General features: G+C 45.7%; 1 protein-coding gene across 5 annotated transcripts in view; it reads left to right on the top strand.

Annotated features, from left to right (window-relative positions):
• SPG7 (SPG7 matrix AAA peptidase subunit, paraplegin) overlaps positions 1-25,852 on the top strand; it is a 42,075-nt gene extending 16,223 nt beyond the window's left edge. For all 5 annotated transcript variants that reach the window (XM_080364854.1, XM_080364855.1, XM_080364856.1 and 2 more), the window contains 14 exons: positions 643-893; positions 1,898-2,037; positions 4,647-4,749; positions 6,275-6,400; positions 6,741-6,903; positions 7,675-7,848; positions 13,624-13,748; positions 14,951-15,053; positions 16,083-16,193; positions 19,582-19,697; positions 20,902-21,058; positions 21,603-21,766; positions 22,827-22,904; positions 24,671-25,852. In XM_080364854.1, the coding sequence (XP_080220980.1) occupies positions 643-893; positions 1,898-2,037; positions 4,647-4,749; positions 6,275-6,400; positions 6,741-6,903; positions 7,675-7,848; positions 13,624-13,748; positions 14,951-15,053; positions 16,083-16,193; positions 19,582-19,697; positions 20,902-21,058; positions 21,603-21,766; positions 22,827-22,904; positions 24,671-24,880 (2,021 nt within the window). In that variant the 3' untranslated portion in view covers positions 24,881-25,852. The remainder of the gene's footprint in view (positions 1-642; positions 894-1,897; positions 2,038-4,646; positions 4,750-6,274; positions 6,401-6,740; positions 6,904-7,674; positions 7,849-13,623; positions 13,749-14,950; positions 15,054-16,082; positions 16,194-19,581; positions 19,698-20,901; positions 21,059-21,602; positions 21,767-22,826; positions 22,905-24,670) is intronic.
• Positions 25,853-26,064: the final 212 nt, after the last annotated feature.

Below are 26,064 nucleotides of genomic sequence, written 5' to 3'. Positions count from 1 at the left end.
TTTGTACACAATCAATAATTGCTGGGAGTGAGGGGCTTTCTTTGGCTCACTGGTGCTTCAGTTCCTCTAACTGGAAGTCAAAGAGGTGATCCTCCGTCATCTTTTCCGTAATCTGTGTGCACAGTGCCTCACTGTGTGGCTTTTGGGGTATTGGGGAACAGCTGAATATAGCTGCAGCAATGTGATGCAAGCAGATTTTTTGCTGGCTAGCAGGATGCAAAATGTGCTTCATTTCAGGTAGCTGTTAAGTTTACATCTGAGTGCTTGCACTTTCATAACCAGGCTTTTGACTTGGTGCTGTTTCATGTGTACAGCTGAGGCCCTGTGGTCGGACAGTCTAGAAGCCAGAAAGGTCTGGGAATGTCACGCAATCCAAAAAACTGACACACTTGCATAACCTTGGGCAAGTCACACTACCTCCTTTGTGAGCCAAGCCAGAAAATTGCCCATGCAATGTAAGTTAGGTACTGCTTCTGAGTCTAGTCCTTCAGGAGAAACCAAACGTGCAAGGAAACAAAAAAACCCCAAAAGGTACTATTGTTTGATCTTTGTCATTTAATTGTCCTTTCTTTGGGTCAGAAAGCTTCATAATTACATGCTCATGTCTGTTTTTTTTTCTCTGGTATCTTGTTTTTTCTAAAGAGGATGAAAAGCGCAGGAAAAGGGAACATCAGATGCATCTTGAACGCTTACGGGCACTTCTCATCATAACTTTCGTAGTGCTGATGCTTCGATTCATGGTCAGTGAGAACAGAGAAGGGACCAACATTTCTTGGAACTACTTTGTGAATGAGATGCTGGCAAAGGGGGAGGTCCAGAGAATTGAAGTGGTGCCAGAGAGTGATATTGTGGAAATTTATCTGCACCCAGGAGGAACTCCCCATGGACAAGTTGTGAGTGACTTTCTACAGCTGAATGATTTTAGACTATACTGTTGAAAATAATGTAATTAATGAATACGTATGTTCAGTAATCTAGCTGGTAAATTTGCTCTCCATTAATTTTTGTCTTTCTTGTATTTGAACTTCGGGGCACTTCTGTTACTCACATAAACCTGAAAGCTAAGACTTTAGTTTAAATTGTAAAAATGAAATTTTCTTCCATAATGAACTGGAAGAAAATCCTACCTATATCTGAAAAGCTGGGAAAATTCATTAGCTTCTTCTGCCAGCTCAGCCTGATATGTAAGAAGGCGTCTAGAAGATTGTAAACTCTTATTACTAGATATTGTTTCAAAATTCTCTCCCTATTTGGTTTTTAGGTCTCATGTGTTCTGTCAAACTCCCATCAAACTTCCTTCTTAAATCTTCCAAAATGCAAACAAAGTGAAGTTTGATCATGCACTTACTTCCAAGAGTTGCAACTAAGAGTCATTACAAGCTGGCTTAAGAGATTATTTTAAAATACTGTTCTGGGTTACATCCCATTTTGTTCAGTAGCTTATGATCCATTTGCAAACTGCTGGATGAAATAATTTGACAGATACAAGATCCAAGAAGTCCAAGTGGAGCACAAGACCCCTCCTTTCCAAAGATGTAGTTTTCCATATGTAATTAAAAACTTTTGTCAGAGCCCAAGGTGTTGGTATAACTGGGTTTATAATACTAATTCTGTCCTTCAGCTTGTCTACAAAGCTGTTGTGTCTCCTTGTTTCTAGAGAGCTGAGACTTAGTTCTTGACTTTTATGCTTTCATAAGGTGCTGAAAAGGCTAGAGGTGTTCCCAAGTTCATTTGGGGGCCCTAGTGTCGGTTATCTGCTCATGAGTTCATTGATGCAGTGTCAAAGGGTGTAACATAAGGCTAACTTTTATCCAATTTGTCCACATTGTGCGCTACTTCTCATTGCTGTATCCTTATACTACAGTACTTATATGTGCTTTTGATTGCCTGTCCCCAGAATGTTACCCTGTTGTTCACAATGAGGGTGGCAAACATTGACAAATTTGAAGAGAAGCTGAGAGCTGCGGAGGATGAGCTGAATATTGATGAGAGAGAGAGAATCCCTGTTTCCTACAAACATCCTGGCTTTTATGGAAAGTATGATATAAATTTGTGCTTACTGTTGATCTTATATTGGTTGCACCATCCCTCACTTGGAGGGGAAAGTCACTAAACATTATTACATAAATACAGAACAAAAAAAAATGGTCTCTGTTTTGGAGCACTTAACGCTGTCTTTCAGAAATAGGCATGCTCTAGATGTACCTTAATGTTTTGAAAGTGAGGGTCCTAAGAAGGTGTCTGGAACTGCAGCATGCAGCACACCAGAATGTTTCAGGCCAGTGTCAGCAAGTCTGAGGAAGGTCTGCGTTCTTGCACAGCTGAGCACTTTTTGTCCTTAGAATGAATTATTCAAGTGCAGAGTGTGGTAGAAATCCTGACTCAACAAGTGATGTTACACCCTGGTCTGTGGAGAATGCTGGTGGTGCAGTAAGCCTTCCCCCATTAAAATGCTTCAAGGAAGGCCTGTGGTGGTTGTTCAGCCTGTAAAAATAAACACCTACTTTTGGCCTGCTTCTCCGGCAGCTGTAGATCAGAGGACAGCCTGCACTGGTGCTCGCTCCAGCTGTGTGCCCCATACTGAGCAGAGCAGCTTTGATGCTAGTGTACAAAATCTCACTGAGAGGAGTACTTCTATTAAACTTTCAGCCTTTTTCTGTTACCTGAAACCAAGATTTTTTTCTTAAAGGTTTGAGCTTTTTTTTTAATTCTGAAATAAGCCGTAATGAGTGAGAAGAGGGAAGATCTGTCAAAAGATTATAGAGCACTGGCTGGGCTTTATTCTGTGCTTTCATATGGTGTACTAACGTTTTGTGGTCACTTGCTGCTGAGGTGGCTTATTTGCCCTTCTGTTGAGACCAGCAGCTTGTATTTGCAAAACAAGATTTATGGGGTCCTGAGTACAAAACAGACCTGTGAAGCTCTCGCTGGGCTGTGGAAGAAGTCCGCCTCCCCCACTGATGGCCATTACACTGATGTAGAGAGATGCTTTCCATAAATGTGTGGAGAGACTCCAGTGTTTGGAGAGCTCTCAACTAATTGCTTCTTGTAAGTACTAACAGATGTAGCGTGCAAGTCCTGTCTGCGAAGTAAAGAAGTCCTGAATCCTGACAACAGATAGCATCATGCCGCTACAGTTACCTGCCGAGATGGCCTGGTCACCTGCTCGTGCACCATGCAGGGTGCGTCATCTGCTTTTAGTAGCTCATAGGGTTTTGGAGCACAGTGGCTTTCCCACTGTAGATAGGAGTGGCCAGTGTGTGTAATTCTTCCTCCCAGCCACCTTACCAAAATGTGAAACAAATGTCGTGTTCATATATGAATGGATTTTGTCTAATTGTCCTCTGAACATTTACACATTTTTAATACATGTTTTATATGAAGAGAAACTTTTTTAATTGATCATATAGTCCGAGACCTTTAGTTGAAATTGAGAGCTTGCCAATATTTCCAAACTCGTGTGAAATGGGAAGAGTAGACTGAAAAGGCAGTCAGCCACCAACACAAGCTGCTTCCCCCGCCCCTGAAAAGAGTTGTTTGGGGTTGGTTTTTTTGAGAGTGATGATAGGCTCTGAAGTGTTTCAGGAGATTTGATGAATGTCTGGAGAAATCAGAGTCTCTGTCTGGAGTTCGAACCTGTGAGGTGCAGAGCACTTACAGCTTGGTTTCAGTTTACTCTGAGATGTGGGTGCTTGATGTCTCAGAATTAATCCTGTTTGCTTAGTTGACAAACTGAAGGTGCCTTTCAGTTTCTGGTGTTGCCTAGGATCTCACTGGGAAGAAACATGCAGCTGGATGTATAGCCTATGCTGATGCCCTTGCTTCAGTAAATCATCCCTCTGAGAGATGGAACGCACATTCCTAGTTTAAAGATAAGACACAGAAGTGCGGCAACACCAGATGGATTTCACAGGCATGTGAAGCACAACAGGGTCCCACAATCTCAACATGACATGATCAGTTTTCCTCCTATTGAAAGCATCCTTTGTTCAGAGCTTATGGGATATTTGTCCTCTGCGTGTTTGTCTTGTAACTGTATTAGACCTGCAGTGTCATCTCTGCTCTTAATCTCCCTCCTAATGCAACTGGAATTGCAAAAGATCCAGAAAATGAATAATGAGGGTTGCTGAGAGACTTGACCAGGGAAGGCCAACCAGACAAGGTAGAGCCACCTCTTAATGGGAGACCTGCACTGGGATTTCTGCCCGGATTATGGAGTTGGAATCTCCCTAGTATTGCCAGGCACAGGTCTCCTGCAGTGAGCTCCCTTTGGATGGACTGCCAGCCCCACCGGATTCTGCTCTGGGTGTGATTTGACTGCCTGAAGGTTTTATAAGCTGAAATGCCTCTGAAGGGGGGTGGTGAGGTCGAATTTCTTCCACAGCTGAAAGCAGTATTTGCAGTGTCCTCTGTTTAACTTTTTAGGTTATGTAATTGTTGGGGTTTGTTGTTTTATATATATATCTATATATATATATCAAACCAACCTGTAAAGGTTCTGTTTTCTTAGTCATATCTGCTTATCGTTGCATTTGTAGCCTACATGTCAGGGTCTTTAAAATCCTGAAAAAAGCTATGTTGAGTAATATTTACCAAGTTGCAGCCGAACATTTCAATCTGTACTTGTGTTGCTTTTGTCCTTTTAGTGACATCATTTCCCTGATAGTGACACTTGTGGCTGTGTCCATGCTGTGGAGCATCTTCCGCCTTATTAGAGTTGCAAGCCGTGTAGGAGGATTCAACGCTTTTGTGAGTACCCTGGATCTTGATGTTGTTTTGCAGCTTGTGGGTAGCCTTGTCCTCTGCTGGCCAGATCTCCTCCCCTTTCCCCAGCAAGGTCAATGCAGAATGAGAATTAACTGGTGCCAAGGGCTCTCCAGTCTTGAGACATCTTGTATCTCTTCCTGCCCTGATCATCTGACTAGTTTGTACTGTAACTGGCCTTAGTTGAGGCCCTTTCTTTCCCCAATGGCAGGAAGGGCTGATCTCAGTGCATTTGCAGTCCAGTTTGCTCTGCTGTTTTCAAAGCTTGCTAATGAGTTGCAGCTGCAGATGGTGTTTTTCACTGGGTCCTGCCAATATGCCTCCCATACAGCCAGAAGTAGGAATTGCTGCTTTCTGCAAAATGAGTTCTCAATTTATAAAATATGTTCAGATTCTGGATTTCATTATGTGTTGGCCTGTTCCGCTCATCCACATGCCTCACTTGCAACATCAGTCACATCTCCTCCCCTTTTCCACCCTTGCCTGGATCAGCTGATGAAACTGTAGAAATCAGCCCAGGGTGCATTGCCATTGACCACAGGGATTTGGGGATGAAAATATGGTGACTTCAGTCCCTTTTTGGGTTTTTCCACTCTGTCTCCTCTGCAGTTCTCTTCTGGCTTTGGGATTCTTTTTACACAAAGGGATGCAGCTGCTCAGAGGAGAAGAGTATTTTTAAAGAAGCGTGGAGTAATGAGGGCCTTCAAAACTAGATTCTGTCCTTGCATAAGTGGGAACAGCTAGACCCTGTGTGTTTAACTCTTCATTTGGATAAGCTGACATTTCTGAGGTGTGAGAAGCTATAAACTTCCAATGAAAAAAAAAAAATCCTGAGTAGCTGTTTTCAGTAGAACATAATGAGCAGTTACAAGTAGGCGTTTAACTAAATTCTTGTTTTGACTGTCACTGTGGCTTAACGCACACCAGGAGGCTGAAATGTGGTGTCTCTTAAATTTGAGAACTTATAGTTCTGTCCTGGGTTGTGTTGCAGTAGAAACTAGTGGCAGCATCAGACAGCATTGCAGTGTGTCTGTCTATATGCATTTATAAGACAGTATTGGTAATTATTTACCACTGACAATTATTTGCCATCAATACGTATTCCTCAAAACTATACCTGTCCCCCATCTATTAAGGATCAGAGCATTTAGAAATTGGGGAGAAGATCCTGAATAAGGTTTTGGACATTCTGCATGGTTTTAATAAGTATCCCTGCCTGTTCTACCTGGAGTTTGAGCTGGATTATGTTGGGACTATTCCTGAAGGTTTATTCTGTCTCTTCCAAACAAAATGTGGATAAATAAAGTTTGAGTCAACAGTCTGGCAGTGAAGTATTTCCAAAGCAAAAGTTAGTAAAGCACCAACAGATTGCTGGGCATTTTAGTGTTATTTGGTAAGGGTAGCCTGTGCTGTGCCATCTCCCAAAGTATAGCAAATAGCCGTTCCAGACTGTTGCCGTGTCCAAAGTCAGAGCGTGTCTTCAGTACTTGTGCTGTATGTACTTCCACAGAACCAGTTGAAAATGGCTCGTTTCACTATTGTGGATGGGAAATCTGGAAAAGGGATTGGCTTCAAGGATGTAGCGGGAATGCATGAGGCAAAAATGGAAGTCAAAGAATTTGTGGACTATTTAAAGGTATATAAAAGTAGAACAAAGTGTTTGCTTGCTACCTGTCTTCTGGGATAGATGGGTGACCTGGGGAGGGAGGGTATATTCTTCTCTTCATCCTTCATGATACTGAGCAGCCTCTGTTTAGATTAGCTGACAGCTTTTTATGCTGTAATCAGCATGACTTAATCTATATATTTCCCGTTCTGTAACAGGAATGCAGATGTAGCTGCTCCCATTAGGAGCTCTGAGTTGCTCAGGCTGAAAACAGTATTGGGAGGCTCTGGGAGGCTGTATTCTTGTGCAGATGCTTCATGTGGTGCAGATCCTTCAGCTGTGGTCTGACAGAGCTGTATTGTTCTTGCAGAATCCTGATCGTTACCTTCAGCTTGGGGCTAAAGTGCCCAAGGGTGCCTTGTTACTTGGACCACCAGGCTGTGGAAAGACATTGCTGGCAAAGGCAGTGGCTACAGAAGCACAAGTGCCGTTTTTGGCCATGGCAGGCTCTGAGTTTGTGGAGGTGATAGGAGGTGAGCTCCTCGGGAGGGTGTGGAGGTTACTTGGTCTGTTGTGGAGTTGGAGGGTGCTGGCTGGGCCTCTGCCAAAGGGGCAGAGTTTTAGTCTTTGCATGGGGAAGATGAGTTGGATACTTCCCCTGAAATGATAAAAGGTTTTTGGTGATAAGAGGGTACTTAATTATGTGGTATCTAAACTGCATGTCCTCTGAATTGTGAGTTGCTTCTTTCTGGGTTACAGCCATGGTTCTTCACCTGAAGCATTATCTCTGACTTCCCTGTACCTATTATTAAAGCCATTGACTGAGGCTTCCTTCCTTGTATAAGAATGCTGATGGATTTTCTGCTGCTCCCTGCTGATGGGGAACGTATAGCCTCTTTGTGCCTTGGGATTTCCATCTTTCTCCTTTTCTTCCTTCCTCCTCGATCTCTTGAGACCTGACACGGGTCAACATGCAGGAAAATGCAGACTATTTCTGCTCCTGACCTGTGTAAGGAACAGGAGTTCATGTTAAGAGTTGGGAGCAGAGCTCCTCTTAGAGCAGCTGTAGGACTTCTCTGCAGTTTTAGGAGCTCAGTTAAAAGCCAGCACGCTCCAGGAGGAGCTGTGCCTAAGGACTAAACCTATGAGTTCTGTGGCTATTTCTTTGTGTTGGGCATGTTGAAAGAGGGAGTCATATACTGAGGGTTTGCCTAGTCAGGTGTCTTGGGGGCCAGTAACGCTGCTCTCCAGCTTTGCTGACAATGTTAGCCACAAGGCTCATTTCTTCTTCCCTTCCCCCGTAGGTCTTGGAGCAGCCAGAGTTCGGAGCCTCTTCAGAGAAGCCCAGGCTCGCGCACCCTGCATAGTGTACATCGATGAAATTGATGCTGTGGGCAAGAAACGCTCTACCAATATATCTGGTTTTGCCAATGCTGAGGAGGAGCAGACCTTAAACCAGCTGCTGGTAGAAATGGATGGTCAGTATTTTTCTCTTGCCTCTCAGCAGCTGGGCCCTTATCACTTTAGAGATCCAACCTGTTGGCGTGTACATCTTTTTCCTGCTTGAACTTGCCATGCCTCTTCAGCATTCTCTTCTTGCTGAAGTAATTAGCATTGCATTGAAACAAATCTCATTCCCCTCTTCCCTGGGGCAAGGCCAGCTTGCGCTTGCAGTCTGTTCAGGACTAAACCCAGAACTACAGCTTGGTCATGTCCGTGCTAAAAGGCCACCTGCATGACAAGAGGTAACTGTGTTTCAGACTACTGCTTAGTGGGAGGGGCTGTGGCCCTGAAAGCCAGGATGTCTTGTTCTGCCGTGGACACTGGTGTGACCTTGTTGGCTGGCCTTGCTCTGGTTTCAGGGGTGGTCGTATCGCTCACTTGAAGTGCATTCTTTCTCCCCTTCACCAGCTGCCGCACTGAGTGCAGAGAGGCAGCAGCACCTGCTGTTCAGCACAGGGTTTGTGGAAGTCATGTGCCCAGTACTTTCTTCACTCTGACCCAGGCTTTGCTGCAGAACCCTTAGGAATCTCCTCAAGCAGGAGTCTGAACCCATGTACCCCATCGTTAGTCCCTGTTTCTAAAGGTGCTGCCCCATATCTCTCTTCATCTGTCCCCTAGGCAGGACTACTCCAGAGCTGGTGGTGCCTAAGGAAGTAACTGAGTTCAGAACAGATCTCTGAGTATGTGCTATGACTAAGTTGTGGAGATAACCCTCTTGAAATCCAGACATTTATATAGGCTTTTAAGGGTTTGGGGCTAAATCTAGTAAATTTTAAAACCCTGGCACCAGCTGGTTTTGTGATTCTGCCAAAGACCCTGAGTCAGTAGAGTGTAGTGTCACATCCAGAGTGAATTTGCACGAACAGCCACGTGAGCATTCACCTGCTAATGATATCAACAGAAAATGTGCATTAGAGATCATGGCTGGCAGAGGGCAGCAACCCCAAAGACTCTTACGGTAGTAAATGACTTCAGTTCTGGAGTACGTTTTCCCACTGGCAATTGGAGAAGAATTATTTACAGTACTGGGGAACCAAAAGAAAATGAATTGGCAGCAAGGGCACTGCTGTCTGTAGAGGGTAACATTTAGGTCCAGCTGGCCATAAAATGTTATTGGATACTTGCTATATTCAGTTTAAGACAGGTAGTGGTTTAAAGCCTGTTAAGGTTTAAAGTTTAGTTGTCCCAGAGGGACATAAGCAATGTAATAGATCAATTCTCCTGTCCTTCGACTTCTGTGCTGTCTGCCTGACTACAGGAGCCCATATCTAAACTGCAAGAGAGAAGCTTTGCAAGCAAGTCCTGGTCTGATGCCACACTTCTGTGTGGTTTCTGGCTGTACTGTATCTGGAATCGGCCCTTTTCTCAGACGCTTTCACACAAGTGCCAAAAAGAATGATCCTTTGGCTATTCTTAGTCATAACTCTGTCAGAGCCTGCAGCACTGACCCAACTTGCAATGTTTCTGTTGCTAAATCTTACTACTGCAGAGCAGGGTAAGGAGAAACTACCTGCCTGCCCATCAGGGAGTGTTTGTGTTGGTCTGCTGTTTCGTGGGACAGAGCTGTCTTTTCCCTTGACTGTAGCTGTGACACGTTGTCTCATCACGCTCTTCATATGAGAAACTAAAAACAGTCTTGCACTGAAGGCATCTCACTTTCTCCAGACCTTGTTAAAGGAGTTAAAACTGCTTGCTTTTTTCCTGAATGTTTGCAGTGAAATGGCTTGCAGCCCTGCTGAAGTGCATCTCATGGATCAGAGCAGCGAGGTTGCTCTGGAGTCAACCCTGTCTTTTCAAGGAGAAAAGCTGGGACTTGTAAAAATGGTTTCAGCGAAGGGTAGATGTTCCTCCATACTGCACACAAGATGATCTGTAATTCTGGATCTCTGCCCTTCCTGCAGAAGGAGGAGAAATGGTAAGCAGGAGCACAGTGTGGTACAGACAGCACAGAGTGGTCCTGCTGTACAGAGACCCTCCAGGTCATGCTCTGCTTCAGCAGAGGTGCCGTGAAGGTTTTGAAGGAGAGGAATGAGCTTTAAGTAGGTCCTAAACAACCAGACAGAAATCTGGTTATCAGAGGAACATGCTTGAAACACACGGTGCTCCTCCATAGATAGCAGAGATTACCTTAAATATGTGTATACGGTTCCCTGGGACTTTGCACATGCACTAACTTAGGCAACTTGGCCAAGCACATATACATATTTGCCATGAATATAACTGTTTACAGCTGTATCTGTATAGTAGATGGTCTCAACACAAAAGGCCAGTAGTAACACACAGAACAGCAGTAGTCCTGGCTTGTTGGTTTTTTTTTTTCCTCCTCTGACAGTTGTAGGGTGAGCTGGCAACAGCTTAATACTGAATTAAATGGAACCCATGAGTCTGTTCAGGGATACGTAGTCGGTACAATCCACATCTCTATACTGAAAATGAAAATGTCTGATTTCCTGCAGTCTGTAGAAATGAGGCATGGTTTCTAGAGTGTTTTCTTGGTGAGTCTCAATTCAGAAATTAAGGTACGACTCTCCTGGAAGGGGAGTTTAGAAGGTGAATATTATCCTCAATATGTACTTTAATAGTCCCTTATTTGCTGTGTGCTGCCTAGTTTATTTTTAAATTTGTATTGTCTCATTATTTGTCTCATTATTTATTATATTATGAGGGGCATGTACAAAGTCTCTCATTTTGCTAAGTTTTATCAAACACATACTTAAAAAATAGCCCAAGGAGTTTACAGTGTCAAATGGGAGACAGCTGGCAAGGACTGGCAGGCTAGTATAAGAAACATGGTCTCACTGTTGACTTGTACTCATCAGCAGTGATCTTGGCACACGTTACTGAAATGTTAGATAACAGAGCATGTTAACTAAACGAACACTGAAGTGCTATATGCATCATGGCAAAATAGTTTTCAGGGTGTTAGTGAATAAGATTTTTTTTAGGAGGTTAACAGTTCTACCCAAGCACAGGCAGAGGAGTGTGATGTGTTTGTAGTGAGGAATCCTTGAAATGGAAGGTTAAGAGTTCTGTTTTAGCTGTGTTTAGCTCAAACTGATGGTTGAAGTTCTGCAAGGCAACACCATAGAGTTAGCTATTAATTTGGAAAAAAAAAATTGTGCACAAAAGTAGTTCTGTGAGTCATCGGCAGTGATTGTCAAATTTGTGTGTTTGAATGAGATCACTCTGAGGTGAGGTAGAGGAAGAAAAGGAGGGTTAGAGCTATATGGGACCTGCTCTGCAGGCTGGAGGAAGGATTGAGGACACCAAGAAAAAAGCCATTATGCTAAGCTGTATGGGATGAATGTGCAGTTTGATACGCTATAATTCTGGTACGCAGATTTTAGAGTAATTGTAGTGCTCTTCTACAAGCGACCTTGGTTTCCTTCACTCTGACAGCTATGTTCGTGTTCTGGCAGCACCAGGAGTCTGGTGGGAGAAGGGGAGGGACTGGAGGGAGCCTGTATGTACAAAAGCTGTTTTTAAAATGAGAGTGACGCATGTACTCCAGTCTTTGTCAAAACAGGTGCCTGGTTTGAATAGTGAATCTTTCCTCACAAGCCGCAAACAAGCCAAAGAGGAATGTGACCCAAATATCTCCTCTGTTCTGAATGCATCTGAGAGGAGCTTGACAGTCCTGGGTTCATCTGTGTTTTGTGAATGAAAACGCAGGACATGTTTTGATAGTAGCTCTTCACCCAAGGTCTTCAGACAAGACCTCTCCCCCCTGATCTGTGCTGTATGCAAGTTTCTGACCCCAAGGCTTCCCTCATGAAGGTGCTCATGTTTCAATGATACTGTTCACAGATGATGTCCAAAAGGCTTTTGAACAAATGGCTGGAGAATTACGCAGTGTAATAATGCACTTGCCATTTCCAGTGCACCCTTTTTTCCTTTGAAGTGGCTTCATTTGTAAACATTGTAGATATGACGGCTCTCTTTAGGCTAAATTTTAAAGAGCTGTTTTTCATTTGTTGATGTGACTGAGGGGTTGGTTTCGTAGATTGTTCTCTCTGCTGATCTTTGCCTGTGGAAGCCGAAGCCTGTTACATGCCAGGTGATGTTGCATAGGGGACAGTAATACGAATCGGAGGCTGCATGTAGATTTCATGGAGCAGTGTTTCGCAGCGCTGGCATACAGGCTTGAGAGCAAGTAGGGCAGAAGCTGATGTGAGGCAGATGCTCTCAGCGGTTCCGGTTTTTTATTTGTTCTAATAGTTAGACCTATTTTAAGAGGGTCTTCCCAGCTGCAAAGCAGATAATGTACTGTACCACCTAATCCTGCCGTGTGAATGAAGCTTGCTATCCCCCAAGTGCCTGCCAGTCTCTGCTTATTTATCACACTCCAAAGTGCAGTGTGATACATGTCTGAAGAATGGTCTGCTTCATCCTCTCCAGGAGCTTATTTAGACAGCATCCTGCAGGGAGGAAGAAGTGAGGTTTGCTGTAGCACAAGCTGACAGAGCCAGTCCTCTGACTTACCTGTAACCTTAATCTGTCTGCTGAGCTCTTGTACGCTGACACATTTGGCAGCTCTTCTGGTGGAGCTGGAGAGAGCTGAAGCTCACCCAGCTTACGTGCGTAAAGCTGCCTCTCTGCAGCATGTGACTTGGCAGCAAAGGAAGCACATGGGACTAACGCGTCCTTTCCCTGGGAAGGCTGCTGTATGCCAGGGCTGTTGAATCTGCTGTAAGCAGGTGACTCATACCCAGGGGCCTGCGGGCACCTGGTGGAATGTAATAAATAAGCACTGTGGTTGAGTGATTCAACATGATCTCTGGCTCCCCACCCAGGCAGCACTACCGCCTGCCCCTTTCTGCCCTTCTCCAGCTGCTAGTGCTCTGGCTTCCCCAGGAAGCCCTGCCGGCTTTGATGCCTCCATACTGCAGGCTGCTCTCACGGCTGTAGATTCTGATGCTCCCTTGTTTCAGACATGGAGACAAAACCTTCTCTGGCTGTGGCTTGAGCTAGTGTATGCTAATCATCGCTGCAAAGCTGTTTGGTTGTGTTTTGTCTGCCTACACATTTGTTGTGTGAGTTCTGCAGGGTTGGTCTTTGCGCTGGTCTGCAGTATGCCTGGGTGCCTTCTGAGTGATACAAGATGAACGAGAAGACAGAGATCAAATCGTGCTATAACATGCCCCTTGCTGGGTGGCAAGGCTGTGTTCTCTTTGCATTAACCCGAGGTGGTCAGAAGAAAGCCCATCACTTCCCTGGTGGTCTTATCTGTGACTGAAGGCTAAAAGTAAACAAAAGCTGAAAGGGTTTTCCACAGAAATATTTGGGAGGGAAAGGCTGTCTCAGCTAGCAAACATTGTTTGTACAACCTGGAGCAAAAGGAGCAGGAATTGACTTAAGCCTGGGGGTGAGAAGGCATCTCCTAACTCATCAGAATAGAGATTCATTCTGTTGTGGTTTCTAGTTGAAGCAATTTTGAAATATGGCAAAAGGGGGGGAAGTTTTAAACCAAGGCTTAAGTACATGAAAAAGGAATTTGTGAGTGTCTGTAATGACCAGAGGCTGGCCTGGGTGACTTGGGAGGTTCCTTCCTGTCTTGTCCTCTTCAGCTAGGAGCACGCTTTCTCAGTCTCAGCTGCTCCAAAGGATGCGGTAAACACCCTCTGGCTTTGTGATGAAGCTTTGTAAGACATTCTCTGCATCCTGCCCTGCCCCATCCCTTTGTATACTTGCAACACGGTCTCTGTGATGGTGAAAGTCTTCACCTTTGGTTTTTGCTTGTTTATCTACAGGAATGGGGACCACAGATCATGTCATAGTGCTGGCTTCCACCAACCGTGCTGATGTCTTGGATAACGCTTTGATGAGACCTGGGAGGCTTGACAGGCACATCTTTATCGATCTTCCAACACTCCAGGTATATTCCACCTACTGCCCTGTCCTTACCATAACCCTAATGACTTAAGTGTCCCAGTCCTTGCTGGTAATTCACTGGCCTGGCAATGGCTGAGCTTGGAGAAGACAGAGATGGTAAGCTTCTGTTTGCCCTTATTTATGTGCTCTGAATCAAGGATTTGACATGCTAAGGCAGTTGCTTGTTTCTCTGAAACAACAACTCGCTGTTTTTAAGTGTCTCTGCTCTGGTAAGAGCTTTGGCAGTGAATTCTTTTGTGAGGTTCTCTTTGCCATGCAGACATAGAACTATGTGTCTTCTCTAAAGGAAACTGGGAACTACCTAACTGGCAAGTTAGCTTGTGCCAGAGCTTAAATTGTCATGTGCCTTGAGCACCATTTGTTCTTTAGGTCTCGCTATCCTTGTAAGGCTTCTCATTTTCCTTTAGGCAGCCTGTTAAGTGACGCTCTCTTTCTGAATGCTTTTTTAAATCCATTTACTAGGAGCCTTCCTTGTCCGCTGTGTTGACATTTGTAGCAGAGTTTTGGGAATAGGCTCAGCTGCAGTAAAGATCTGTCTGCTCTGCCAGCACAGGCTCTTCTCCCATCTGTGCTTTACTGTCATCCTCAGAGTTTTCAGTTGAAATACCTTAAATGCCTGATAGAATCTGGCACCGGAAGCTTGAACTGTGCAGCTGCCCTCGAGGAGGAAGGGGGGAAAAAACCCTGGCAACTGAGCCCATTGTTATAATCTGGATCTCCTGGACCAGCTGAATGAGTCACTCTTTGGCTACTTGCCAGCCATCATCTCACCCCACCTTCTCTGGGAAATGGTTGCAGGCTAAGCAGCTAGTAGATGGGGGTTTCAGTTTGCAGTGTGTGAGGGAGCAGGTAGAGGTATTTGGAGCTCCTTTCTGCGAGTGCTTTTATGGTAAGAGAAAAGTTAAGACAGATCAGAGTGAAAGTTGGGAGGGGAGAGTCGCCCTGAGAGAGAAAGCAGTGACTCACGGTAAGCCTTCACACATCTGTTCTGAATTTGAGAGCTGGGTGTTTATCAGGGCTCCCGTAGCACTGAAACGCTGTAAGGACAGCCCTGCCCTCTGGTGGCAATGTCACCGTGTCCCCGCTGCCGGAGGTCCGCTCCTCCCCTGCTCCCTGCGACGGGCTGCATTGAAGCTGCCACGTTGTGAGAGCTTGCTGGGCTCAGGTGTTCTGTGTTCTTTACAGGAGAGAAGAGAGATCTTTGAGCAGCACCTGAAGGGTCTTAAACTGATCCAAGATGCCAGCTTCTACTCGCAGCGCCTCGCCGAACTGACTCCGGGCTTCAGTGGTATGACGTGCTGTGCCCTTGCGGGGCTGCTCTGCCTGCTGCTACGCTGGTTCTGCAGTTCAAGCTGGAGTTTCTTGGTTGCTTAGTTTTAACAGTATTTTGGTCTAAAAGGCTTTTTTCTTCAAGTCTTCTCCATCTCTATGGAAATAGTGGGAATCTAACCAGCTCCCTGGTGAGCTCTGATGAGCAATTGTTCATGGCTATTTTCAATCTTCTGAAGCTTCTGGGACTAGCAGGGTGTGGGAGTAGGGAAGAATACGCTTTTATAATGCCTGGGTTCCTAATTCCTAAGGGGAGGAACCACTGCTTATGCTCCTGCCCAAGCTGTTGTGGAAGATGAAATTTTGTGCTTCTGGGGAAAGACTCTTAAGCTGATACATGTAACTGGGAAAGCAATAGGAGGAATGAATAGCTATTATTTTGTTGGTCAGAGTAGAAATTGGACAACTTCTGCCTGGCTCATGTATTGAGCCTGTTTCCAGGGTAGGTCCCTGGGAGTTTGGAACAGTGCTGAGCAAGAGGCTCCAGAGTTCCTGTTTATGTGGAGTTCCTGGAATATCCTTTCTGGGTTTCCCCTCTAACAGGCCCCAGCACACTGCCTCTTCGTGACTTCTTTCAGCAGCCCCCCGCCACCGTCACCCACACACACAAACTCAGAACAGATGTTTTTTCTCTTCCGCACAGAGGTTGTGCAGTTGCTGTATGAACAGTGCAGCAGCCCATGCCAACCCAGACTGCCCACACCACTCCCCTGTTGCTGAGAGCCAGCCTTGGCTTTAGCCTGTTAATTGATTGCTGAACTCTATCCTCTGTGTGGCAATGCAGCAATTCATTGCCAAGGCTGTTGTATTGTTCAAATCCAACATAAACACCGTGGACTAGGTTTACTCTCTGTTCCCAAGGAACAAAAAAGCGCAGGCTATTTGGCTTCCTTAGGTCCTTCTCCAGATTTGTTCTTGCCTGTTCTGTCCTCTCAGATCTCTGTCACATAACAAATCTGATGTAATTCTTGTAAACTCTTGTCTACAGGAGCTGACATAGCAAATATATGTAACGAGGCTGCTCTTCATGCTGCTAGAGAAGGTCACAAATCCATCGATACTTCAAACTTTGAGTATGCTGTGGAAAGAGTCATTGCCGGTAAGTGATCCAGCCATTTCTGTTGCTGTCTTGCTAGTCTGTACCACGCTTCTTGAGAGAAGTCTCAAGTTGAGTGGGTTACATTTGAGGAAGACGGATGGGTCCGAACTGTGCTCTGTCCTGTGGAGCCGTCCTGAAGGCCTTTAGATGCCATAGTCACAGAAAGTTCTCCGAACAGGACCCCGGATGGATCGATCTTCCTGAATCTGCAGGCCACCTGAACCTGTAGCTCAGGGAGGATGGCCAGTAGCAAAACAGTAAAGAGAGAAATTCAAATCTGTATGGCTTTTTTTAGTTTAAAAAGGTTTTGGGGTTTGGTGTGGGGCTTTTTTAAAGAAAAAGAGTGGAAGTATCTCTGGGATTTTCTTGCTGTTCTGGACACCTGCTACATAAACACGAATAGCAAACAGGCTACGCATCCTCAACAGCAAGAAATTAGAGATTTTTCTTTCTGGCCTCAAAGCCCAGGCTTTGATGAATTGGCAGAATAAACGGAAAGACAGTAGAGTACTGTTCTCCCTCTGAGAACATCCTGTCAGCCTTTCGCTGTCGCTTGTGCGATTGCCAGCAGAGGAACCTCTGGAGATTACCCTGTAGCAGTATATTATAGGGAGGGGAAAAAGAGTTCCCAGAACTCTTGACTTCACCTGAGGGATTTGAGTCTGGTGGGGTTTGATCTGAACTGCCCTGTAGCCAAGCCATGGTTTTCATAATCAGACACTTAACTGCTTCCAGGCTGCAGTGTCATTACCAGGAGGTGAGCCTGAGCAAACAGGCTGGCATTCTGTGCTTTTCTTAGTAGAGCGTATGGAACAGGATGTTTGTACTAGGTCAGTTATTTCCTGATCCTGAAATTTAGTCCTCAGTTTGCTTTATCAGAAAATGCCTTAACAATTCCTCATGTAAAAGAAAATTTTAGAGAAAATTCCAGGCAGTTTCACCTGCCTCTTAAAAATGAAACCCTTGGAGTGCTCGGGTAACCACGGCCATGCTTGCACAAAGCCGAAACTGTACTCAGCAGCTCCTAGGAATGGACAGCGAGATGACTCTTAACTGTAATGCAGAAGTCCCCATCAGCCAGAGCAAAGGTGTGCTTTACTTCCCATCTGCAGGCAAAAACCCACCAAAATTGTAGAGATTTGCTTGGATTTTCTTGCTGAATTCCACCCTTGCCTTAGCTCCCCAGACTTGGAAGATAAGGAAAAAAGCCAAGTAAGGCCACAGGGGATGTGTAGCAGAAGGGATATCTGGGATTAATGTGGTGGGGCATTGCAGGGCATAAGCTTCAGCAGTTTCACTGCTGACAAGCTGGCTTACTTCACTAAGGCTCTGTGGTGTGTAGGAGGCCATAAAGTCTTTTTTGTTGCTTAATCGGATTCTTTCATATTAGCAAGACCTGGCTATTTTTTCTAGACCAAGTCTAAAAGACCCCAAACAACCCTCCAGGCCCATATATTAAATTTACCCTCGCCATGTAATAGGAATGCTTCTGGGTTTCATAATCCAGAGGGCATTTCAGTTGCTATAAAAGCTTTTCTTGAAAGAAAAAAAGATATTACTGTGCTTTCCATTATAAGCTTCTGGTTTGAATAAGAGTGGTGTGGAATCAAAAGAGAACTTTGCAAGTCCAGAGGCTCTGTCAGCCTTAAAGCTTTGTGTTGCTGTAAGGGAGGAGTAAGAACTTCTCTCTGTGGTAGTTCCCATTGTGTTTTTAGTTTGGGAACAGAAAGCAGTTAGTAAGTCAGGTCTCCTGGGAGTGAGGGAGGAAACCTGCTGACTGCACAGGGGCTTTTAGCGGTTGTCTTCAGAAGATGTAATGGAGCCTCTTTTCTTGTTAGGGTTTGTATACACTGTGTAAGGCCAGCAAAGATGCACCAGAGCTGTTTCCTGGGTTGTTTGTCTCATGAGTGTGGAAAGTATAGGCCTTCAGAGAACTTTCCTGCCTGGAGATTACATTATGTAGGAAAAGAAATAATCTTTGTAGGCACAGTGCATGCTGTTGTGAAGAGTACAGTCCCTCCCACCTTGGTGGGCTGACAGAGGAATGCTTCCAGAATTTTTAAACTGTGTATGTGTGTATATATATATATAGTGTATATATACATCTTTCTATGGAAAGAGACATTCAGGCACACGCGCAGACACTGCTGAAGACAGGGTAAGGGACTGACTGATGAAAATCAAGGCTGTTGCAATTAATCTGCTGTTCCATCACCATCATGCCTTGCAGGGCACAGTGGTTTCCAGGGCCCCTGAGCAGTAACTTTGCAAGATCTGCCACACTAATTTTGCTGTTTCCCTGTTTAATAAAGCTCTTGACTTTGTTTAAAAATTAATGTTAATAGAATGTTGTTTTCCAAGACATCAGGTAGGCTGCTCTTGACTCTGCCTGCTCTACCCCCTACTGTTCCTGGCACTGTGCGGAGACATCGGGTTTAAAGTACTGGTACCTTTTTGCTTTCCACATGCAGAGCTATAATGAGTGCTCGATATGCAGTGTATTCTGTAGTTAACATCTTTTCTACGTGCTAGAAGTTTTACTTCCGTTCAGCATTTATTTTTTTTTAATCCTAATTGGACTTGATTCTGTGTTATGGACTACTGGGTTGGAAAACTGAAACTTTCAAAAATCACCTTTTTGGAGGAAGTATTAAGTGTGAGTTATGGTTTAATTTGCTAGTTCCCAGGGGCCTGAGAATAAGCTTATATGAAGCATGCCAGGTGTAATCAGAGACATTTTCAGGGTCTGGAGAAAGATTTTTGTATATACTCTTGGTCTTTTGCTGATTTGAACACTCCTAATGCACAAGAATCTCAACGGGGGCCTCTCATATATAATGCAACATCTTGCTTCTCTCATGTTCTGCCTAAGGGACCGAAAAAAAACATACAGCGAAATCAGTGTGATATCTAGCTTGTCTGTTTCGGGGTTTGTTGTTTTGGGGTTTGGTTTGGGGCTTTTTTCCCCTCCAAATGGTAGACTGACTTGTTGCAGATCTGTCCCTGGGCAGAGATATAGCGTAACATGCCTTTGGCAGACTTGGGAACAAAACAGAGCTTTATATTCGAGAGCTGTGATCTAATCAAATGTAAAATTATTTGCCTAATGATTAAGTCTGTTGTAAGGAGAGGGGAAAAAGTTTCTGCCAGTGTTTTCAAGCAATCCAGCTGTGGATTGCTTTCTGCTGCAGGGGCAGAGAGCACCTCTTCCACAGCACATAATTGAAGGGCTTTTTACGGCCTCTCCCTAGAATGGAGTGCAACATGAAACTTGCTGGCTGTTCAGCCACACTCTGTGCTAGCTTGTGCACTTAAGTGTACATGGTTATGCCCTACCAATTACACCTCTTGCCAGCTTCTTACTGAATCCTTGTCCGCGTTCCTGTAGGCACCGCCAAGAGAAGTAAGATCTTGTCACCAGAAGAGAGGAAGGTTGTGGCATTTCATGAATCGGGTCATGCGTTGGTTGGCTGGCTGCTGGAGCACACCGAGGCTGTGATGAAGGTAACTCCACTACCAGCTGTTGTGTAATGAAGCCTGTCACGGGGTGGGAAAACAGTACTTTGGGGTTCCCCTGTCCAAGATGCACTGATTGCTTTGTAGTACTTGTGTTGAATCCTGCTGCATTACCCTGGCCTCCATGAGCTTGGAGCTGTGAATACTGCAGCAAAATAAATGGCAAATACAGGATCATAGAATCATTTAGGTTGGAAAGGGTCTTTAAGATCGAGTCCAGCTGCTTAACCTAACACTGCCGAGTCTACCACTAAGCCATGTCCCTAAGATAGGCTGTGGAGAAGTCCGTTATTAGGCTCTATTGATGATAGCAATGGTGCAAAGCTGATTAATGAGCTGTAGGAGAAGCCTTGCAGTTAAAAGCCAACTGTAAAGCTCTTTGGAGCAACTGAGTCCCCTGACACTGCTGCTCAGTTCGTGCGCTAGCTCCAGGCGCAAAGCACTGCTCCATGTGTGCGTGCATGCATATATGATCTCTTCCCCTGCCATGGCTTGCCAGCATGTTGCAGCCAGTGAAGTTATCATTGCAGGAACTGCTCTGATACTGATGGAAAGAGATGTGTTTTTCAGATTGACATTCTTGGTAGCTTGCCTGCCTGAAGCCCTTCTCTGTAGGGAAAGGCCTCGCTTTGGCACCCCGGGGTGCACTCTCTCTGGTGCACATCTCCTTGAAAAGCCTTGACAGTGGGGGGAGGTGGGGACTGGAAATGACAAGGGCAACAGCTCCTTGGCTGGCCACCAGCAGCAAATTCACTTCGAATGACCTGTTGTATAAGCTGAACTGTTGTTAATTACTCTCATTTAATGGTGGGGGAAATGGCTCTTACTTTTCTGAAGACATCCTGTCTTTCTCCAGGTAGTCTCAGTGATTCTGCAGCACAGTGAACTGTTTGCCTTACAAACTCTGGCCTCCAAAGCAACTCCTAAATTTCAGAATTTCGCTGGCTTGCTCTTAAGGACAATTTCCTTTTCATTTCTTCAGCACAAAGTGTATGTCTGTAGCTGTGAAGGCAGAGCCTTCAGCAGAGGAATGGTGACATACTGCAGTCCTTGGCCACGTCTTTGTAGATCAGCCCGTCCATGGCTTCCGACAAATTTCACAGGGAATGCAGGCGCCTCCTTGTTTCCCCTCTGTTGCTGTAGTTAGGAGCTCTTTTGCTCTCTGAACTGAGGGATCGGCTCTGTGTTGCAGGTTTCCATAGCCCCTCGAACAAACGCAGCTCTTGGATTTGCTCAGATCCTTCCGAGAGAGCAGTACCTCTTCACCAAAGAACAGCTGCTGGAGAGGATGTGTATGGCGCTGGGGGGAAGAGTGTCTGAGGCCATCACCTTTAACAAAGTCACTACAGGTGAGGAGCCAGACCCAGGCACAGGCAGGTGGAGGTTGTGCTGAGAGCCTGAACTTCCGTGCTTGCTCTGTCCAAGGGTGATCTGAGCAAGAGACAAGAGGTTTTCTGCACTAGGAGGAAGAAATGTCAAATTGCATGTTTTGATCTTCGGCTTGCGTTTGTGAGCACAGAGGTCTCTTGTTGTTGGTTGCCACTGTATTGTCTTAGACTTGTTCCAAAGCCTAAGGCCACAGATGGAATTACCTGGTGAGGCTTTTGACACATGGGTAGGCCTAGAGCTTTCTGTGCCGTGTTTCCAACTAGTTATATCCAAATAGGATAACAGCAGGCAGTGGCAGGTAAGCGCTGCACGTGAGCTCGCTGCCAGCAGATCCGCTCACCGTTGCGCATGTCTTGCAGCATGTGTGGGAAGGTCCATCAGCAGGTGGAGTGTTCACCGCTGTGGGTCCTCTGGTCTTTCAACCAGTGGAATGCATGTTTGTGCAGGATGTGCTTCTCTTGCACTCAGCTCAGAGCTGACAAGCATTGCATCACTCTTTCCCAGGAGCACAGGATGACCTAAAGAAGGTGACCCAGATAGCCTACTCTATGGTGAAGCAGTACGGGATGGTGCCCAGCATTGGGCAGCTCTCCTTCCCAGACCTGGAGAGTGCAGCTGGAATTGGTCGGCGCCCTTTCAGCCAGGGACTTCAGCAGATGATGGACCACGTAAGGGCACCCTTGGTTACATGTTCCCATTTGTTCTTTACTGTCTTCACTTCAGTGAAAACACACAAGTAACTTGCACCCAAACAGTTTGCATTTTTCTTTTAGTTAGTAAAGATTAAATCTCAACAAGCGAGCGCTTGCCTTTTCTGTTACAGTGTATTGAAACTATGCAGTGAGGCTTTAAGGACAGCTAAGATCACATAGAGCTGTGAGCTCAGCCCAGTAGCACTGTGCTGCCTGCAGCTGCAGTGAGGGGCTGTGGAATATGCTGCACTGCATAAAGCTGACTGTGAAAGCTGCAGTCCTGGTTCCAGTGTGGACGAGACCCTGGTGAGCTTCTGGGAGACAGGAGGTGCAATTGTGATGTTTGGAGAGAAGGAGAAATGCTTTGCCAGGGAAGAAGAATAGTCTGGGGAGATTGGGGAGTTGTGGAACTGCAGATAAATACCCAGCTAGGGAAAGATTCTGTGGCATGAAGTCTCTCCAGGCCCTCGAGAGCCCCTTGTATATCTAAGCATGACTGTGCAGTGCTTAGACTACAAGAAACCTGTGTCTTAAAGATTCAGTTGCACAACTTAAATGTCTCCACTTCCTAGATCAGAGAGACTATCTACCCAAAACAATGGCTCAGACTGAAAAATGTTAGCCTGTTTTGACAGGAAATTGGGCTTCATTAATGAAAAAAAAAATTGCCTTATTTGAAAAGTCAAATAGTTGGAAATGAAAAAGTACTGTGGTTCAGAAGTGCTATGGTTGTGCTTCCCTGGGATTTGTGCTGAGCTGCATCTTTTGCTGCTGGACAGCCTCCTGAGGTAGACTGCATTTCCCATCAGCTGGGACTCTACTGAAGAGTTGTACTAGTGCAGGAGTTTACCATTCCTTGTTGTGAGTACTCCTTTGGTGCTTTTTCAGATGGTTTCTCTGTATTTTCTGTTGATGGGAACAGCTTTCTGCCTGGCTCAGTTTGCAGATCCATCCCTCAGCGCTCTCCTTGTTTATTCACATGTTGTGTTTTTTGCCACCTACGCTCCAAATCTCTCGTCTTGTTACTGTCTTCTAGGAAGCGAAAGTCCTAGTGGCTCAGGCTTACAGGCGCACAGAAAAACTCTTATTGGAGAACCGGGACAAGCTGCAAACAGTAAGTTGGTTTTGTTTGGTTGTTTTTGTTTTGTGGGGTTTTCTTTAACTGGTGTTTCTTGCCTTGCTACTTCTTGTGCTCTGCAGTTCGGCTGCTGCAGTGTCTCTGTGGTCCTAGAAAGTCTTGTAGTGGATGTGCTGGGGCTTGTGTTGTGAACAAGGGACTGCTTCCTGCATATCCCCCAGACTAGGAGCAGACATGGGGAGAGATGTGTGCCTTTTCCAGCAGCAAGTAGTCTGCTTCCTGACACCAGCTGGTATTTGCAGGGTAGAGGAGTCAGGGTGGAAGTGATCAAAGCTAGAATTTGTGTCCCTCACCTGCAGTTCTCTGCTAGCCTCTTGGCAGTGTCATTTCCTGGAGAGCAGTGCCTGTTTTTTGTGAAGTGTACAAAGGCAGGAACAGCTCATCCTTCTGGGTCCTATAGATGTACAGGAATCAAGTGGACAGCTTCTGGATTTGGTGAAGGAATATGGAACCTGTCACCTTGGCTGATCGGTGCTGGTCTGTGCTTTCTGGTGACTCCAGGCAGTTTTCATCTGCCAGCTCCTTGATACCTGATATACCAAGGCATCCTTGTTGCAGAAGTAGAGCTTTACCTCCTCCCCTTTGTGTCCTGACAGTCCCCACACCGGTCACTGTGGCATGTCCCCATCTCTCTGCCAGGAGCTCTGTACCCATCGCTCTGGGCTGAGCCACTCTTGGGTTGCAGCACCCTGTGTATCTACTTGATCTTTCCTTCAGAAGTCTGGTCCATAACATCCAAAAGTCAGGAGTCAAATAACATTCAAAAGTCAGTTGACCAGGAGTCAACTCAAGTGTTGCATATTTTGGAAATAAAACAGTCCTTTTCCTTAAATCCTTTTAAACAAATAACAACAACAAAATCCCCTTCAACTACACAACTGCAGGCCTGCTGTGCGTAGTAAGGTAGCCAGAGCTTGCTGGCTCAGACACCCTGCTGCTGGCCATATCGCAGCCCTGTCCCCGGAACAGTGCCCTGGGAGTGCTCTGAAGGCAGGCATCGTTAGGGGGTCTCCTCTCTGCAGGCTTCCTCTGTTCTGATTCTTTCATTTAACAGGAGTCAGATGTTTGCTAGAGGCTCATCACAGAAAAACTTTTAAGTTAAGCCAAAGTATCTACAGAGTAAATGTTTTGGCTGCCAGGCCAGTGTGTCACATCTTGTCAGCAGAATTGAGCAGTTCCATGTTTGACAGTCACCTGCTGCTCCAGTGTGGCCCTTCTGCTGGCAGAGGGGCCAGAGAATTCAACTTTTCTGGAGAGGAACTTCTGATGACCTTCAGCCTGTGCCTGCAGGAGCAGACAGCTCTTTGTTAGCACTGTGCATACAGGGGAGGGGTGCCGATCTGACTGTGGTCTCATTTGCTCCTGCTTTGGCATCTCGGGCAGGGCCACAGGTGCAGTGACAGTGGCAGGAAGGGCACTTCTCTAACTGTTCCTGGGCTTGTGCCTTGCCAAATCATTCTCTAGATCTTGTTTCGTTGCCTCCGGTCATACTGTGTGTTCTTGGCCAAACACGCTCTTGTGAAAGGTGCCGACAGCCTGGAGAACTTTGTACTGGCTCCAGCAGGCTTTCGGGTCACCCTGCCTGTGGTGTGGTAGCCAGGGGTCTGCTCCTCCCGGGCTGCAGCACGTGCTGTGTCCAGATGTTGAGATCCCACTTGAGCTGGCAGGGAGAAGTTCACATCAGTTCAGAGATTCTGTTTTTGAACGCCTGTGCCTCATTATGTCTTATTTACTCTTTCTAGCTGTCTAATGCCCTCCTGGAGAAAGAAGTGATAAATTACGATGACATTGAAGCTTTGATTGGGCCTCCACCCTACGGGCCAAAGAAAATGATAGCTCCTCAGAGCTGGCTTCAAGCAGAGCGAGACAAGCAGGACACAAGAGATGAAGAAATGCCCCAGCAGCCACCAAACCATGAGGAGGAGGAAGAACCACGCCTGAGACCAGTATGAAGCCCACTCCTGATGTGGAATGGGAGGACTCTGAAGGCTTCTTTTGGACACAGACTCTCTTTTCAGCTCCAGAATCAAAGATACTGAGCAGGGAATCTCTGTGCTGCTGTTACCCAAAAATTAAGGGATGGCTACGTTAGCTCTTCTAATGAGCTTTTTCCTGCAGGAAGGAGAACTCCTTAGGATTTTGAAATCAATTCTCAGCAGGGTAGTAGTGATTAGGAGTTGGGCAAGTCTAATCCACTGGCAAGTTTTCTTGTACATGGGAGCAGTGTACATGTTCTTAAGGGTGAAGGATCCTGAGGAGTCCCTGTAAGCCTCTGCCTGTGCTGTGTGACACAGCCAGAGTGCAGGGCTGTCCCTGTCAGTGCCAGAATGGTCAGTGTAGTGAAACCCCTGTGAGGCTGAGCTGGCTGAGGTGCTGTAGTTCTTGTGCGACTCCACTGTAACCTTTGGTCATCTCTGCTGCTGAACATAAAATAGAAACAGAAAAAAAGACTTCACTAGAATAAACGGTGCATAACATGCTGCTGTGTTTGCAGAATGTGTCAAGATGCAGTTAATGTGTTTGGGCACATAGGAAGAAGCTTATAGCTACAGAGTTATACAGGACAAGGAGAAGAACTCTGGCCAGTAACTTTATATGCAGTTTTTATAGCAAGTGTCCCACAAGCAGAAATTGAGGAAAACCTGTGTGCAGAACCCAGCATAACCCTGCAGTGTGATGTTAGAAACTAGTGTTGCAGAGAGCAGCTCAGAGTTCCATGTTGGAAGACTGGTGGCCCCGCTGGCTCAGAGCTCCAGGGATGCTCTCGGGAGCTTGAGCAAAAGCAGGTGTGTTCCTTGGGAAGCCTCGGTAAAAAGCTGCCAGTCCCTCTGGCTCCATCCCCATGGCTCTTGCAAAACAAGCTGTGATGACATGGTCATCTGCCATTCATCAGGGAAGGCATTAAAATGATTGTTGGTGCCTGGTGTGCTGTGACTGGGTTAATCTTTTAGGAAGGATTATTGTCTCGAGTTATTCCATGAGGATTGTCTGTGACCTGAAAAGACCCAAGCCCAGCCGCTGACAGCTTTCAGCTCCCACCCTTCAGGCCGTATGTAATCGTTGTCCTCAGGCTGGGAGCAGGGAGGCTCTTCCTCTCCTGGTGATGGTGGGGAGGATGTTCTGTTCTGCCAGGCAT

This window comes from Falco punctatus, assembly GCF_963210335.1.
Source record: "Falco punctatus genome assembly, chromosome: 14".
NCBI classification, from domain to species: domain Eukaryota; kingdom Metazoa; phylum Chordata; class Aves; order Falconiformes; family Falconidae; genus Falco; species Falco punctatus.
Note: the sequence above shows the minus strand (reverse complement) of the source record. Positions and strands in the feature narration are given on the sequence as shown.